At 48.2% G+C, this 17,821-nt stretch overlaps 1 protein-coding gene across 1 annotated transcript in view; it reads right to left on the bottom strand.

Moving 5' to 3' along the window:
* GPC1 (glypican 1) overlaps positions 1 to 10,972 on the bottom strand; it is a 211,003-nt gene extending 200,031 nt beyond the window's left edge. Inside the window, exon 1 of the mRNA XM_058031230.1 lies at positions 10,716 to 10,972. Within this exon, the coding sequence (XP_057887213.1) occupies positions 10,716 to 10,872 (157 nt within the window). The 5' untranslated portion in view covers positions 10,873 to 10,972. The remainder of the gene's footprint in view (positions 1 to 10,715) is intronic.
* Between the last annotated feature and the right edge of the window lie 6,849 nt (positions 10,973 to 17,821).

The raw sequence follows: 17,821 nt of genomic DNA, 5'->3' as shown, positions 1-17,821 counted from the left end.
CAAGGTCTCCTCCACACCAATCCCCAAGCCAGAAGCAGCTGGGGCACTGCCATCAGCCAGCATGGGGCACAGGCTGGGGGAGCCTGCAGCTGAGCCCAAGGGACTCGTGGTTCCCACCATTGTGCAGCCCTTCCCCAAATGCACAGCAGATGAGTCCCTTAGCTGTGCTCTGGCCTTGAGAGCCTCTCTAATAAAAATACCAACCTCCTCCTCCTCCTTCCTCATCATGGAAGCCTCTCCGAGACCTCCCGCAAATGCAAGGGGAGACAGAGAGGGGCTTTTAGCAGGGGCTGTTTGGTGTTCTGTCACAAAGCCAAACAGATGTTTGTAAAAATCTAAACTGGTTCTACAACTGTTTTAAACTCACACAGCTGTGCACAGTGAGCAGCTCCATCAGGGGAGAAGACCACTGCTCTCACACCGAGGGACTGGGGTTTAATAAACCAAACTTCCCGTGCCTTACTCAAGCTGCCTCATTCCAATTTAGCGTTTATGGCAGAGGAAACTGCTGGAACAAGAAAAGTGAAGTGGCTCTCCCAGCTCCACGGTGAAAATTTGCATCCAGATGGGGACTAGGAGTGAGTGCAGCACCTGATTGCACCCACAGCTTATCTGGGGAGGAACAGCCAGGCTGGGACAGCAGCCCTCACGCAGGAGCCTGCTGTGCTGGGCACTCACCTCAGCATCAATGACACCATGGAATCACTGCAAACCTCAATGCAGCAACAAGAACCCAGGGCAGAAGAGACTGGAGCAGCCTCTTTGTAGCAGTACTTAAAATTGATGCTAATTTCTGACAGCGCTTTTATTGTGATTTATTTATGAATGAAAATTACTGTTGCCCTGATTTTTTAACATTTTCTAAGCCTTCGGATGTTTACATTCTTGTGACAAACTTTCTTACACACTTTATGTAAATAACTCATTGTTTTGCATTCTTTTCTGGAAGAGGAGATATTTGATGGACTGTTGGTTTGTCCAGTGTCATTGGAGAGGTGGCACTGTCATCCTTCAATCCACTGTCACTTTGGGAAATCCATAAATGTTGGAGTCAGAAATGAAAAATGCCTTTATTACCTCGAGAGAGCTCCGTTTCCATGTTGTGCTATTTCGTCTCCTATAGTGACAAACTACAGCTATGGATTTCTAAAACACTCGTATTTTAGAAATATGCCTGTCCAACTGAATTATACAGGATAGTTTTACAATCCTATAAGATACTAATTTTTTGCAAGCCAAAACTATTTGTCATAGAATATTTGCATTTTAGTAATATAAAAGATTGACTGTCTACACAAGTACTACCATGCTGCTCCCCAAAACCACAGCAAAACTTCTGTTGTTGTTTTCTTCTCTTTTTTTATACTTCAGAAGAATGCATGGCAATTGAAAAACTGGTTTTACTCATGTTGCTAGCACAGGAGCCTGTAACAGCTGGGTAATTCTGTATTTCTGATTCACGCTGCACTATACAGAAAGGCATATAAAATCAAATTAGTTTTATAATTTCTGTACAGGCAACACAGTTGTGATGAGTGTATTTTATAAAACTCAGAAGCAAGAGCATTGGGAAAAACTGTCACAGCACTCTGCTTACTTGAACTTTAGGAAAGGTTTTCCATATCTGAAGAATTCCAAGTAAAACAGGAACACATTACCAGGCAGAAGGGACTGACCAAGCTCACAGCCCTGTCACGTTCAGACAAGAATTTTAAGTGCCTGCAGTCTAAAGCTTCATTATATTTTGCAGAACAATCTGGCAACGGAGGTAACCTGATTCCCTGGGAATCAAATGTTACTTAAAGACAGGTTTCACCTGTCAGGGATAAAACATATTCTGAGCCACAGAGTGTCAGGGTACACAGACATCAGAGGAGAGGGGGTCTGTCCTTCACAGCTAACAGAATGGAAGGAATTTTCTGCTTTCACTGAGTTTTGAATTTTATCTATTTTTTGTAACTTTGAGGGGAAATTTTCTAACACAATGGCAGTTACAGCAGTGTTGTGCAAACAACTACAAAACACGGTGGAATAACAAACAAACAAACTACAGAACACTTCAGGCAACTGCTATGATGGTTCCTGCAAGTTTCAGGATCTGCCCTCCCTGGGTCTCTCCCCTTGGGGCAGAGTTACCCTCACAGCCATCAGTAGGACACGGACAGCAAAACAAAAGGGTCACTTTTCCCAGGTAGATTTAAAGATGAAGGGATTGCTATGGATTGCTCCAAGCCACCATTCATGCAGGTGGTGTCTGTCCCACCAGCTGCCCACCCAACCTCTCCTCACAGCTCTGCCTGGGAGTCAATATTGGAGGAAAACTGAAAAAGAAGGCCCAACTCTTGCTTAACTGACAGAGGTAGAAAGGAGTGATTTAGGATTTTGAAAAAGACTCGATCCATGCAGCAGTTCAGAAGGGGCAGCTGAAAGCTGAGGAGAACACTTGATGGTGACTTTCCTGTCACCCAACCAGAATTAGCACGTCCAGTCCCTTTCTGAATTAACACTCTGAGCAGCAGCTCCTGCAGTGTCACAGACAACTTTTATGAACAATCCTTTTCTTAGGATTTTTCCTCCTGAGAAGCTGGGAGGCCTCAGGAACAAAATGTAAACAATGATTATCTGCTGCTGGGGAATGCAACAGGTACATCTGGGATTGGTCTCATGTGGTTGTTTCTAATTAATGGCCAATCACAGTCAGCTGGCTCAGACTCTGTCTGAGACACAAGCCTTTGTTATTCATTCTTCCCTTTTTATTCTTAGCTTAGTTAGCTTTCTGATGAAACCTTTTCTTCTATTCTTTTAGTATAGATTTAATGTAATATATACCATAAAATAATAAATCAAGCCTTCTGAAACATGGAGTCAGATCCTCATCTCTTCCCTCATCCAAGAACCCCTGTGAAAACCTGCACAATCACACCTGCAGAGGAAAAGCCAAGGAGGTGACTCTGGGTTTGCTCTGTGCTCTCTGCAGGACAGGGCACGGCAGGGACAGGAGAGGCCCCTGTGCTGTGCCAGGGCAGGCAGAGCCCAGCCCTGCTGCTGTGGGGCTGCATGTCCTTCCACCAGGACAGGACAGGACAGGACAGCTCGCTGAAGGCAGCTTTGTGCAGGGCTTTTGTTAGGGCTCCCCTGAGCAGGAGCACCAGGAGCACTCAGCACCTTGGGGGAAGCAGCACAGTCTGGAGGCAGCACCTGCCCTGCCACAGGAGCTGGGCAGAGCCAGCAGAGCCAGCTGTGTGCCAGAGCAGCCTGCTGTTTTGACAGCATCCCCTCCCTGGGGCCACCTGCCTGCTGCATGTACACAGCAGCATCCCATGGGGCAAAGAGAGAAACCCAATATACAGAAACATGCAGCGTTCAGCAGGGAACTGGGCAGCAAACAGAAATTAAAGCTGTTCTCCCCAAGGAAGCCTGTGGATTTCCACAGAATTGAGATGTCTGTTTCCCTGGTCTTCCCCTGAAATTCTCAGCTGAATGCTGGAAGCAAACACAGAATCTCTCCTTGTGCCAGTGACAGCTGTCAGTCACTGCCCCAACCACCCTGCTGCTCACATCCCCAGCCCCCAGGACAAGGGGAGGAACACAGGAGCTGCTGCCAGAGAGCAGAACTGCAGCACTGTGCTGAGGCCACTGCAGACAGCAGGGCCAGGACATTGCTCAGACATACAGCTCTCTGAGGCTGGAGCCATCCTTTCATCCTGCCTTCCCCTGCCACACTGTGCCTAATGCAATCTGATGCTACAATAAAAATAGATGGTCCTCAACCCCCCTCCCCAGCCCAGGGGGCACTGGTGGGTTGGGCACAGAGCCTGTGCTCAGCTGCTGCTCATGGGCAGGTGCTCCAGGGACTCTGTTTCTCTGTTTCCACTTACAAGGGAAAACCTCTGGCTTTAAATACACATTTTTGATAAGGAAGTTACCAGCTCCCACCCTGCCTTTGGCTAAGTCAAAGCACACTTAATCACTGAAATCACCCAGAGGAACACATCTATCTGGTCCCCTCCATGTGAGACAATGCTACAGAAAGCACTAGAACATCAAACCAACTGTTTTATAATCTCTGCAAAAAGCCACACAACTCCTATCAGGCCCATGCAGAGAACCCAGACACTGACTGACACGTGTTCTTAAATAAAACAGGGCACTTTTAGGGCAGGAACAGGAAAAGGAGAGATGAGGTGAGCTCTGAGCTTCACACAGTGGTGCTGGTGGGTGTCTCCAGCGATACATCCATGCAAATTCTCTGGAAAAAGAAATAGCAGGCTTTTGCTTCACCAACAAAAGAAGCTGTTGAAATAGAGGGGTTTTTTTTTCAGACACAGCTGATAAGGATAATTACGTGGTGGAGAGCTTAGTCATCCATCTCACAAGCGACAGAAGAGCAGATTCTCTTAAAAATAACGCCAGCAGTGCTCAGCAGTGTGCGGGTGCCGGCAGGAGCATCCCGGGCCGGGAATGCCGCTAGAGGGCAGCGCTCCGTGCGGGGATCCCGATGTGCAGAGCGGGGATCCCAATGCACAGCACTGCGATCCCAATGCACTGCGATCCCAATGTGCAGGCTCTGTGCAGGGAGCCCAGTGTACAGCACAGCGATCCCAATGCGCAGCACAGGGATCCCAATGTACAGCGCTCTGTGCGGGGATCCCAATGCACAGCACAGCGATCCCAATGTGCAGGCTCTGTGCAGGGAGCCCAGTGTACAGCACAGCGATCCCAATGCACTGCGATCCCAATGTGCAGGCTCTGTGCAGGGAGCCCAGTGTACAGCACAGCGATCCCAATGCACAGCGATCCCAATGTGCAGGCTCTGTGCAGGGGGCCCAGTGTACAGCACAGCGATCCCAATGTACAGCGCTCTGTGCGGGGATCCCAATGTATGGCGATCCCAATGTACAGCGATCCCAGTGCACAGGCTCTGTGCAGGGATCCCAGTGTACAGCAATCCCAATGTACAGCACTGTGTTGCGGGGATCTCAATGTTCAGCAATGCCAATGCATAGGCTCTGCACAGGGATCACAATGTACAGTGATCCTAATGTACAGCATGGGGATCCCAATGTACAGCGATCCCAATGTACAGGCTCTGTGCAGGGATGGATCCCACTGTACAGCAATCCCAGTGTACAGGCTCTGTGCAGGGATCCCACTGTACAGCAATCCCAATGTACAGACTCTGTGCAGGGATGGATCCCACTGTACAGCAATCCCAATGTACAGGCTCTGTGCAGGGATCCCAATATCCCAGTGTACAGGCTCTGTGCAGGGATGGATGCCAATGTGCAGCACAGGGATCCCAATGTACAGCGATCCCAATGTGCAGCGCTCTGTGCAGGGATCCATCCCAATGTACAGCAATCCCAATGTACAGGCTCTGTGCAGGGATCCCAATATCCCAGTGTACAGGCTCTGTGCAGGGATGGATGCCAATGTACAGCACAGGGATCCCAATGTACAGACTCTGTGCAGGGATGGATCCCACTGTACAGCAATCCCGATGTACAGACTCTGTGCAGGGATCCCACTGTACAGCAATCCCAATGTACAGGCTCTGTGCAAGGATCCCAATATCCCAGTGTACAGGCTCTGTGCAGGGATCCCACTGTACAGCAATCCCAATGTACAGGCTCTGTGCAGGGATCCCAATATCCCAGTGTACAGGCTCTGTGCAGGGATCCCACTGTACAGCAATCCCAATGTACAGACTCTGTGCAGGGATGGATCCCAATGTACAGCAATCCCAATGTACAGGCTCTGTGCAAGGATCCCAATATCCCAGTGTACAGGCTCTGTGCAGGGATCCCACTGTACAGCAATCCCAATGTACAGGCTCTGTGCAGGGATCCCAATATCCCAGTGTACAGGCTCTGTGCAGGGATCCCACTGTACAGCAATCCCAATGTACAGACTCTGTGCAGGGATGGATCCCAATGTACAGCAATCCCAATGTACAGGCTCTGTGCAGGGATCCCAATATCCCAGTGTACAGGCTCTGTGCAGGGATCCCAATATCCCAGTGTACAGGCTCTGTGCAGGGATCCCAATGCACGGATCCTCTGCCCGAGCAGCACCAGTACAGGGCGCACACATCGCCCGGCTCGCTCTGGGCACTGCTCACTGCCTCCCCTGACAGTCCCACCAAAACACCTCCCACATGGAGGAGAAGGCACAATTCCCTGTCTTTTGCCTCATCAGAAATAGCACTCTAAAGCCAGCAGGCTACAAAGGCCGTTCTGATCTGACCCGAAGGAATTCAGCTCATTCACAGGATGCTGTTGTATCTGGGAGCCCTCTGTGGAGCTGATCCTGAGAAATCCCTCTGCCCTGAGGAAATACAACCCAAATGGAATGACCACCTCAAAAAGCACTAGAGTGCCCCTTTTAGTCATGGGTACAGCTCTTTCCTTGGGAAAGGAGAAGCCCCAGATTTTATGTTCCAAACCATAGATGTAGGCTTGTCCCCTATTGGAAGAGCCAGCAGCTGAAATATCCTCCAAGAGATGAGGTTCCATTACCCCCTTCCAAGAGCCTGATCAAGTCCCAGCTGATTGCCAGACCTGTTCTCTACTTAGATAACACTTCTCTAAAGGGCTCAAACACATACACTTGACAATATTTTCATCAGAAAACCTAATTACACAGCCTAAAAGGACTAAAAGGTTAAAACAATTGTTCCGACGCCTTTCAGCTGGGGAGCCAGGGAAGGATCTGCGTGGGATGTGTGACTGGATGGACAGCCTGGCAAAGTCCAGCTGGATTTTTCTGTACCCTCCTCTTCTTTGGCTGCCCTGCACCCAGTGCCCATGTCAACAAGATCAACCTAACAGCAAGCCAGGTCTAGTGGCTAGACAATTAGTCTGAGGAATAAACAAACCAAAGCAGAAGTCCAAACCAAACAGAGAACAAGGGCCAAGCACATTGACATGAAATCAGAACCCTCAGCTCTTCTCAAGTTCATGAGGGAACTACCTCTGCTCCAGACACTGGGGAGCAGTCACCCATCCAACATCAGTAACCCCGACACACTCCCATCAGTCAGAGAAAGCTGGATATCCCTCCACAAGGCAATATTTTGTGGTGGTGTAGGCTCACTCTCTTCCATCAGAAGGCACACTGTGAGCCTGAGGTAACCAGCCCCTAACACAGGCACTGAGAAGCACCCCTGGAGCAGGGACCCACAGTGGGGTGATGGTGGAACATGAGACAGTTCAGCAGAAACACAGAGACAGCAGGAACAGCTGCTGCCTCCAGAAAAGTGAAGAGGAAACAGAAAAACTGGAAGTTCTCAAACTGGTTTCCCTTATTTTGCAGCAATCAGAGAAAGGGTGTGTGGGTCATCAAAAAGGAGAGTGGGAACACTCCCCAGCACGCAGGAAAGCTGTGATTGACTTAGTAGTACATCTCACGGGAGCAAGTGGCGTAACTTTCCCAAACTCAAGTTTGGGGGCTTTTCCCCCAGCATTAGAAACTTTCTGGTAGGCAGATCTTTACCCAAGACTCTGGGTGCATGCTGTCTGTCAGGACTGCTAACACGAGCAGACACTGCTTTCATGTTTGGGAATTTTGCCATTGACTTCAAAGTACTGAGATATAACACCTTGTGTATTCCCTAAACACACTTAATAACAGCACCTGACACATTTAAAGTGCTTAGACATGTTAAAGGCATTGTACAACATTAGCAAAAAACCAGGAAACCCTGTCTAGGTGGTTCATGAGAAGTCTGGTAAGCCAAGAGTCTATCCCTGCATCAGATGCTTATCTATTAGCCAGCTAATAACTGTGTGACTCTTCTGATCCGTGCAGCCACAAGCAGGGACTACCTTCTGGTGAGCTGTGGAGACACTAGGTTATTCATAATCCCCTTAAATCATAACTAAGAATACAGATTAGAAGGTGTAAAGCATGCAGTAAGTGTTCTAAACCCAACACAAACACAGCCAATGTCAGTGTGAGTCAGAGCCTGCCTGTGGGAGCTCGCTGAACTCCTCCTGCAGGGCAGCTCTGGGTGCACTGTGAGCTTTGGCTCCTGGGCTGGCCTGCTGTGACACCAACACACACCAAGCAGTGCCTGGAGCCAGGGACAGGCAGACAGGAGCAGGGTCAGCACTGCTTTGGGGACAAGGACACAGGGCTAAAAAATTTATGTTCCCCTTTGCCTCAGGGCAAGCAATGGAGGGAAGGAACAGCGAGGAGAGGGACAAAGGAGAGGGCTTTTGTCTCCAGACAGCTCAGAAATAAAATAAAAACATGGTTCATGGGGAAGCTCTTAAAACATGGAGAAGGCCACTATCAGGAAAGTTCAGCACAGGTCCAACTGGGGACAACACTAAACTCTCTTCATCAACATCTCTTCACTTTGCCAAAAGTTCCCCAATCACAGAATCACCAAAGTTGGAAGAACCTTTCAATATAATTTCATCCAGTCACTACCAAAATAACCCCTTATCCACAGCTCTGAGTGACTCCACCAGCTCATCCTAATGCATGGCTACTCTTTCTGTGAACATTTCATTTCAATATCTGATCTGAACTTGCCCTGGCACAACCTAAGACCCTTCCCTCTCCTTTCACTTGAGACATGGCACAAGACCCCTGCCCCTCCTCAGATGTGTGCCCAGGGATGCATTCACAGGTGTCAGTGGTGTCACCTGGCAAGGCTCCATGCAGGTGACAACCCCCACGGTCAGCAAGCTGAACTGCTGCCACTGAAACCAGCCTGAAGCAACGAGCACACGTGGAATTATCAACTGCATGATCCTGTACTTGGTACGTGTGGGGATACTGCAAGGGGGCTCTTGAGACTCCTCTTCTTGCGGACAGCAAAACTGGCACCAGCCTTTGCACTAACCTGCACAGCTGCTAAGAAGCACAGAGGATACACAACACTGTGCTTTGTCAGGGGTTTCTAAGGTTGTATCCACACTCACTGATGCTTTAACTGCACTGGGCAAGTAATACAGCAACACAGAAGTGCGTTCCTGAGCGTGCATGGGTCAGGAGGTAATTACCGATGAAAATCATCACGTCTGGCAGCTGTTTTATATACCAGGCTAACGGCAGCAGCAGCAGGTTTACGTGTGGGACCTTCTTCGAATTACTTTCCATGCAGTACTCCTCAAGTTTTCATGGCATTTATCTACAGAGTTTCCCTGTCTACAGAATCAGCCAGAGGCGCCCGGTTTGATAGAAGTTAAAACCACTGTGCCTTGAGACCACCAGTGTGCATGCTTGTACCAACACACAGCAGGAACCAGAGCTCCTGGATCCTGGAAATCCGTGTCCTGACACTCCTGGCACTCAGCAATTCGCAGGTACAAGGTGTTTAGCTGGCTGCTGACCTGCGACCGCGCTCCTGGTAGCGCAGCTGCTGCCGTGAGCTCGCTGCCTGCCCGTAGTACTATCCCGTGTGCAGGCTGCAGCCACCTCCAGCACTGTTTGTAAACACTCAGCCTTCCAAGAACTTCCCACTTGAAACACCACAGCTAATGTATTCACATCTGCAATAATTAGATGCAAACTCATAAAAAGCCGCTTTCTTGCTCAGCTCAAGTGCTATTCCATTAATAGTGATGTTCAAACGATTCTGAAACTCCCCACTGTTTAACTTTGAGGGCTGCTCGTTTTACTTTGGAAATTTACTCTCAGTTGTAAGCTGACAAAGAAGGTATTAATTTATTCACATTTATGAGGCGTATATATAGTTCAGCCTTCTCCATTCATTGGTCAGACAACAAATTGGTTTCTCTGAAAAATTACCTGATGAAATATTCAACATAAGGCATTGTGTAGCTTAGATGTGCAGTACAAACTGCAGTTTTACTGGGGTGTCCCTGTGGGTTGGCTCTGGCACGTACGCCTGCATGTTTTATGCTTTGTCTGAAGGAGGAAGCTCCCCACAAGTGAGGAGAAGGCTCTTGGATATGGGTCACAAGTTGGTGTATCAAAACTTTGATGAGAATTTAAAAAAACTCTACAATGCATCAGCATATTTTCCCCAAGCCTTCAGAGAAAAAAAAAAACATAAAATCCAAACCCAACACAAACCAGACCTTGAATATTCTTTGCTATTTCAGTTGTTTCTACAAAGAGGAGGAAATCAACCAAGATTCATCCAAAGCCGGAATGAAGGCAAGAGGACACGCTCTAATGTAGGTTGCACGGGTTTCCTCTGCACTCCACGTTTGACACAGACATTTTACTCCTGCTTCATTTTTAGTAAGTGGCAAATACCATTTACGCGTTTGCTTCCCACCCAGAAGAAGATTTAAATAAATCAATTCCTCTCTCACAACCTCGTGGCGTTTTCCAGCTCAGACACCAAAACCCATTACACTCCGATTATCCTGATTTCCCAATCAAAACCCTGAAACCCGCTTCACTTGTACTCAGAACAGAAGCAACGAGACAATGAGAAAAAAGAAAGAGCCACCGCCGAACACTTGGTGCGACCACCCCCCGCTCTTCTCACAGCTCCGTCCGCATCCCCACCGCCGGCAGAGACCCTCCGAGCGCGGGCAGGCTCCCAGCGGTGCCGAGAGGGGCCAGGGGAGCCCGCCCGCCTCTGGGGAACCCTCTCCGCTTCGCTCCGAGTTCTGCCGCCCACGGCCCGAGCCAAACTCCAGCGTGGGGCGGCGAGCGGAGCGCTCCCGCCCGCGGCTCCCGAGCCGTGCCCGGCATCCCCCGGCTGGCAGCGGCGCCGCGGCACTCACCGGAGATCTCGGCCTGGGGCACGCCGCTGAGGCTGAAGCCCTTGGCTCCATACAGCTGCCGGACCTCGGCGCAGCTCCTCGCCTTGCTGCCGCTGTCACCGCGAGCCGGGGCGGAGGCGACACACAGCAGCCAAAATCCCCACGGGAAGACACGCATCCTTCTCCGCTGGCCCCGCCACCTGCCGAGCGAAGGGCAAAGCCAAGGTCCCGCGGCGCGGGGTGCGGTCCCTCCGCGGGCAGCCCCGGCGGGACGGGCGGGCGAGGGCGGCGGGCGGGCGAGCCCCGGCTGCCCGCGGCGTGAGGGGAGAAGGCGCCGCCGAGTTCAGCCCCGGACGCCGCCGCGGCTGGGCCGAGGGGGGAGCAGAGATCCAAGTTCGGCCGCGCCGCTTCAAAGCCCCGGAGCGAGAGCGCGCTGAGGGCTTTTGTTCTTAGCGCGGCTGCATCCCCGGGCAGTCCCGCCGCGATGCTGCCGGCTGCGGCGCCGCCGGGCCGGGCGGAGCGCGGCGGGGCGGGGCGCGGGGCGGGCTGCGGGGCTGCTCCGGCGGCGGGGCCGGGCTGGGCCGGGCCGGGCTGGGCTGGGCTGGGCTGGGCTGTGCCGTGCCGGCACCGCTCCACCTGCGCGCCGAGCGGCGGCGGGGCGGCTCCGGGCGGGCAGGGCTTCCCCCGCCGGACGTGGCATCACGCGGCCCGCGCCAATCCCGCGGCAGCCCCCGCCCCGCCCCGCGCCCCCGCCGCGGGCGCTGCGCAGCGCCCGGAGCCGCCGGAGCGCGGCCGGAGCGGCCCCGAGCAGCCCCGAGCATCACCGAGCATCCCCGAGCATCCCCGGCCAGCGGGGCGCGCTCAGCCGCGGGGCCGCTCCCGTCCTTCGGCAAGGACGGCGCTCACGGAACCCTCCGTTCGTTCTTTGTCTGCGGCGGGGCCCCGGGGCTGAGCCTGAGGAGCCGGAGTTCCCCCGGCGGCTGGGAAACGGCCGCGCAGGACACTGAAAGCATTGCACACTTGGACCGCCGAGGAGAAGCTGAGAGCCGGAGAGTCCCAGCAAGGTCCTGGGCAGACTGAAAGTGCCCCTTTAAGAGCACATGTGGGAAGAGAGGAAATTCTCTACGGCAGATTCTCAGCTTTGGAGTTTACTTCATACAGCAGCCTGCCAGCTCCTGAACCTGGTGCTCTGCAGCTCTGCCAGCCGCGTTTTGAGCTGCTTCCCACGGAACTGAGGCGTGTGTGGTCACCTGTGTGGCAGGCAATGCCCGTGTGCTTCCCCAAATGAGCCCGCAGGGTTTTGGCCAGCGTCTGACTTGTTTCCCGACAGACAGAAGACCCAGCGATCGCTCCCGAGCCTTTGGAGAACAGTTGTTCTGTGAAAAAAGGGGAGGGAATCTGCCCATGCCTCGGCTGGAGCGCGTGTGTGGGCTTAAACCTTACAAGAGAGCAGGAACCCCACACATAAACACCATCACTGTGCCCCCCCCCCCCCCCCCCCCCCCAAAACGCAGCAAATTTTATCAGAGATTGCAGCTTTTGGACTAGTCAGTCACCCAGATGTGCCAAACTACACGGGAAAGTGGTGTTGTTCACCCCTCTGCTTCAGAACAGCTTGTCCTCCTGAGGGATGGGAGAAGTGACTGTAAAGTAGGAGCCACGGGGAGTGGAAGGGTGGCAGTAGGGAAAAGTTGCTTTTCTATGAAATTACCCTATGATTTCCTCTTAAATCTTCCGAATTAGATTTATCTATGACACACGACAAAGCAGATGGAGAGGACAGGGAGAATCCCTGCAAAGACAGGGAGAATTTTGTAATGAAGATCATGACTGAGGTGACAGATCATTACCACCAAAAGTTAACAGCTTTGAGTCAGATACACCCATACAGTCCAAATCTGAATTCTCTCACAGATGACACTGTGCCTTTTGGCCTCTGGCATCATCTCTCAGTGATGCACAGTTCAGAAACCTGAGGCTCACAGAGTCCCAAAATACACCTCACCTTGGAGCTTGCTTTGGGAGCTTTCTGGAATGTGGAAATACTGTTATTCCTGGAGATATGTGAGGAAAAATCTGCCCTGGATGAAGCCTGACTTACCCTATTTTTAAATGAAAACTCTTTTGTAAATGCAAAAGTACTGCACACATAAGAGATTCCAAGTAGGTTATGTGGCACGAGGTTATTTCAGCTTGTACTCCTGGGGATTTTTTTTAATTTTATAGCCATAGCCCTTTCCTCTCCCCAGGCTTTGAACATCTCACTTGAAGACCCATGTCAGAGGTCTCATCTAACTAATCTGAGTACAACAAGGGCAGAAAACAAGCAGCAGAGGAATCTGTATCTACATTGTTCCTCCTCTTGACAAACCAGAGTGAAAATCAAACACTTGCAGACACACGGGTAACAAACAACAGTCTCACTTGAGTCTGTTGAGGGGAATGAACTCCAGGAATGCAAACTCCAAAGAGACAAAGTACTTGATAGAGAAGAAAGGCAGAGTCATAAACCTTTTATCTGGTTTGGCTGCACAGAATGACTCGGGGTGGGTGACACAGGAGACCAAAATAGTTCCCAATTTCCTCTTTTCCTTCTCAAAGCCAGGGATTGGATACTTATTGCCATTGTATACGGAGTGCTTGCTTTCAGCAGGTCGTTTAACTCTAAACAGAAAGAGTGTTTCTTACCTAGCCATCTGCCTTTGGGATGCTCACATACTATCATAATGAGGAGCTTAATAAGTAGACAAATTTAAAATGAACTCAAGCTGATACGAGTTCTTCAAGAGAAAAGATAGCTGCAAGTCTGTGCAGGATCCAGTCCTGAGCAAACAAATCTTAAATGGTGAGGTGTGCTATTTTCAGGGTCCCCTAGACAGAGGAGGAATTGAGAATCTGACTCCATGTTCTTAGAAGGCTAATTTATTATTATATTATATTATATTACATATTATATTATATTATATTATATTATATTATATTATATTATATTATATTATATTATATTATATTATATTATATTATATTATATTATATTATATTATATTCCATTCCATTCTAGAAAGCTATACTAAAACTATACTAAAGAATACAGAAAAGATACTTACAGAAGGCTTAACAAGATACTAATAAAAAAAACTCTCCAGAGTCCTCACAGAGCCTGACTGTGGTTGGTCATTAAGTAAAGACAATGCACATGAAACCAATCAAACATGCACATGTTGGATAAACAATCTCCAAACCACATTCCAAAGCAGCAAAACACAGGAGAAGTAAATGACATAACATTGTTTTCATTTTTCTCTGAGGCTTCTCAGCTTCCCAGGAGAAGAAATCCTGGCAAAGGGATTTTTCTAGAAAATATGACACTGACAATGAGTCATGTCTCATTTTGCTGTTAAGTTTGTATACACATGCAGGGTTTGACCTAGGCACATTTTAAGTAAATTGAAATAAACGTCTTCAAAGTGTCATGATGAAAATGTATTTTTGGCATCCATTGTAAATTGGATTGTCTATATCTGAGGACCAGATCCAGTTTCTGAACATCCTCAGCTAAAAGAATGGAACTTGGCAAAAAGTAAACAAAAGATTGTCCAAAAACAGTCAGAAAGAGCTAGAACTGGGAAAGATACAAAAAGGCAGAGTAAAACACAAAGATGAGTAGACAAAATGCGGAGGAGGCAAAAAGCACACAGCCAGGCAGCAAGATAGCCAGGAGAAGACAGAAAATCCATCCTGCTCTGGAGATCACCTCTTGACAGTCCTGACAAAAAGCACTGCCCACTGAAAAGCTGACCCAAGCATTATGAAGCAAGAAGGATGAAGAAGAGCCAAATCATCTGGCACAAGTGGGGAAAGCTACCCTTAACTAACAAGAAGTGAACAGAGAAGCTTTCTACAACCTCTGTTTTCACAGGGATGTCTTTGTTTCTGTAGCACTTTCCAAAACTTTTGCAATGCAGTGGACCTGCCTCTCTTCTTCACCTTGATGCAAGTCAAGAACTGTACAGGCAGCAATGCAATTACGCCCACCAGACTTCCAGCTGGCTCCAAAATGGACCTATGCTGAGTTACAGCAACCTGGAGTCTGACAGCAAAACCTAAACAGGAAAAAGCACAGATTTTTTCAAAATTGCCCTGTATCTTTGATGCCCCACAAAAGAACAGGGCGTTCTCCCTTGAATTCAGTGGTATTTCTACTTTTTTCCCTATGTGTCAAGTGCAAAATTCACACAGAGTGGGGAGAGAGGAAGGAAAAGAGATGGGCAAAGCCTGACTGGGGTACAGCTCCCTCACTCCTCCCAACCTCATGGAATGAAGCCCTCTGCCCCTTCCCCTTAGCCAGTTTCATTATACTTTTGATTCTCTGGCAGCATTAACAAACCTGGCACCTTTAGATTAAAGGTCTTCATCAAAGCAGGACTATCTCAGTGCCTCTTCTGCCCAGTTCCTTTCATCCCTGCAGTAGCTGTTTCCTGCAGGATTCATGAAAGCCCCTGCCCCCCCAACACTGGCTGGTGGTTCAGCAGAAGCTGGACATGTGTTTTGCTGAATCAAATCTAATTAAGTTATTCAGAGGATTTACTAGATTACACCTTGCTATCTGCAGCTTCTTACTTCTTCACTGGCTCTCCCTCCAGTGGAAATCTGACATCTCCTCCTCCCCTCTGCTCACATTACCCCAGGAAGCTTTCCTGACGTGCACAAACAGCACGTGCCTGGTTGTTTTGATCACCAAAAATATCAGATCAATCCCTTCAAATTGCTGGGGCATCTATAAATCCAGCTTGATCTCGGCTGACTTTGTAAGACACCAAAATACCAAGACCTTTTGGGATTTGTGTGCTAGGATTAATTAATCAGGGATAGTGTTCAGTGGATATACAGAACTGGGGATTCTTCCCAGGTCTTGAGGGAGCCAGAGTGAGGCCCCAGGGCAATGAAAATCCCAATTCTGGCTGTGAGGAGCAGAGGAAGAGGGGCTGCACAGAGCACAAGTGCAGCAGTGTACGCCAGGGCTGGGCCAAGCTGCTCTTTGACCTTTGGTGGAACAGACAGATTCCCTTCAAATGGAATTTTCATTTCCCCAGTGGGGCTAGCACTAGGAATATTAGGAACAACTAAGTAATTTCAGTCAGAGAAACGGGCTAATGCGGGTAATTGCCACTCTGTGCTGTGTTTTGAATTGAACCACACAATTTTACAGCAGCGACTTAAAGGAATGTATTGCTTAATGACTCCACCCTGCTAGACTGTACTTGTATTATATAAGAGTCAGAGATTTCCCAGCAGAAAGAAGTCTTAAAGGCCAAAAAATAAAATAAATGCCATAAACTTGTTAGAGAAACTGCTGTTAATTTGGTCTGCCCCAGGAAGTACATTTCATCCTTTCTGGGAAATTTCAGTAAAGCTTTTCCCACTCAGTAAACTTCAGTAAAGTTTCCCGAAAACATACACAGCAATGAGCAAAGAATATGGACATGGCACTGGAATCTGATTTATGTTTGATAAGCAGAGTTTTAATTGTCACCATCATATTTTCTGAAAAACCCTCTTTGCCCAGGATTTTTCTCCTGGGAAGCTGAGAGGCCTCAGAGAAAAAGGAAAACAATATTATCTCATGTGCTTCTCCTGTGTTTTACTGCTTTGGAATGTGGTTGGAGATTGTTTATCCAACAGGTGATTGTTTGGTTGGTTTAATGTGAATTGTTTGAACTTAATGACCAATCATGGTCAGGCTGTGTTGGACTCTGGGAAGAGTCAAGAGTTTTCCATTATTATCTTTTAGCCTTCTGTAAGTATCCTTTCTGTATTCTTCAGTATAGTTTTAGTATAGCATTCTTTTATATAATATAATATACTATAATATACTATAATATACTATAATATAATATAATATAATATAATATAATATAATATAATATAATATAATATAATATAATATAATATAATATAATATAATATAATATAATATAATATAATATAATATAATATAATATAATATAATATGATAAAATAATAAATTAGCCTTCCAAGAACATAGAGTCAGATTGATTCCTTCCTGCCACAGGGGACCCCAGAACACACTCTGATAGTATGAAATGGCTCAAAATGGCCCCCAAAACTTGATGAGAAATGTGTCCTTTCAGCATGCCCCTGTGGTGATGTACAGAAGATTCCTTCCCACTTCCTGCAAAAGTTGCAATCAGAAGACTTCCTCTTATAATTCAAGAGGTTGTATCCTGAAGCTAACTGGTTTGGAAAGAGATTTTTCAGGTAAAAAGTCCCCCCTCATTCTCATTGTCACCTGTCTGTGGCACTGGCTAAGGAAAACAGGAGCAGGAACACTCTCTGTTCCTGAGCACTGCTCCAAGGCAAATGGGTGTGGGATAAGCAGCCCAGACTTCTTTGAGAAGAAAAAGTTGAGAAGAAAAACTCATTTTGATAACCCACATTAACATTTCCAAATTCCTTTATAAAGGAAAGGATGCTCTTGTTTCACTTGGAAACTGAAAGAATCTCAGTCAGGCTGTAATTAGTTTTATATTCACCTCATATTGGGAAGAAACTAACAGAAGTGGAAGAAAAAAAAGGAATACTTTGTGAGCTGGCAGTCATTGAAAGGATTCAAAGCCACAAAATCTGGCCCTGATTTTAGTCTCTAACCTGAATCTGTGTTCAAGTCTGCTGAAGGTGCAAACATCAGTCACACCAGAACACTATGGATGCAAGGTTGTTATATTGTAAGCTTTTTCTGGTTTTACTCTGACAGGGGAAAATAGGGGAGACTGGAAAGTGAAGAAAATAAAAAGTGTGGAGTCACAACATGGGCATCTGGCATCCCTAATGGAACTTCTGAGCTGGCACTTTATCCTCAGCTGTTGCTACGTTAAACACCACAGACTAAAGCACTTCAATGATTTAATAAAAAATTACCTTGAGTTCTGCTCAAGTTTGTATTTTTTTCCCCCTCACATTCAGTTAGGTACAACATAACCTGGTTTTTTTAGGGAAACTGACTGTGAGGGAACACTGACAGGGCTGGACTAAAAGCACCCAACAGCTCCAGCTCGGAGCAGAGGCTCTCCCACTCCATAAACAGCAGCTGGTGTCAGAGCAGGTAA

Source organism: Melospiza georgiana, chromosome 10, assembly GCF_028018845.1.
Source record: "Melospiza georgiana isolate bMelGeo1 chromosome 10, bMelGeo1.pri, whole genome shotgun sequence".
NCBI lineage: Eukaryota > Metazoa > Chordata > Aves > Passeriformes > Passerellidae > Melospiza > Melospiza georgiana.
The sequence above is the reverse complement of the archived record's forward strand: the minus strand, read 5'-3'. Positions and strand labels throughout refer to the sequence as shown.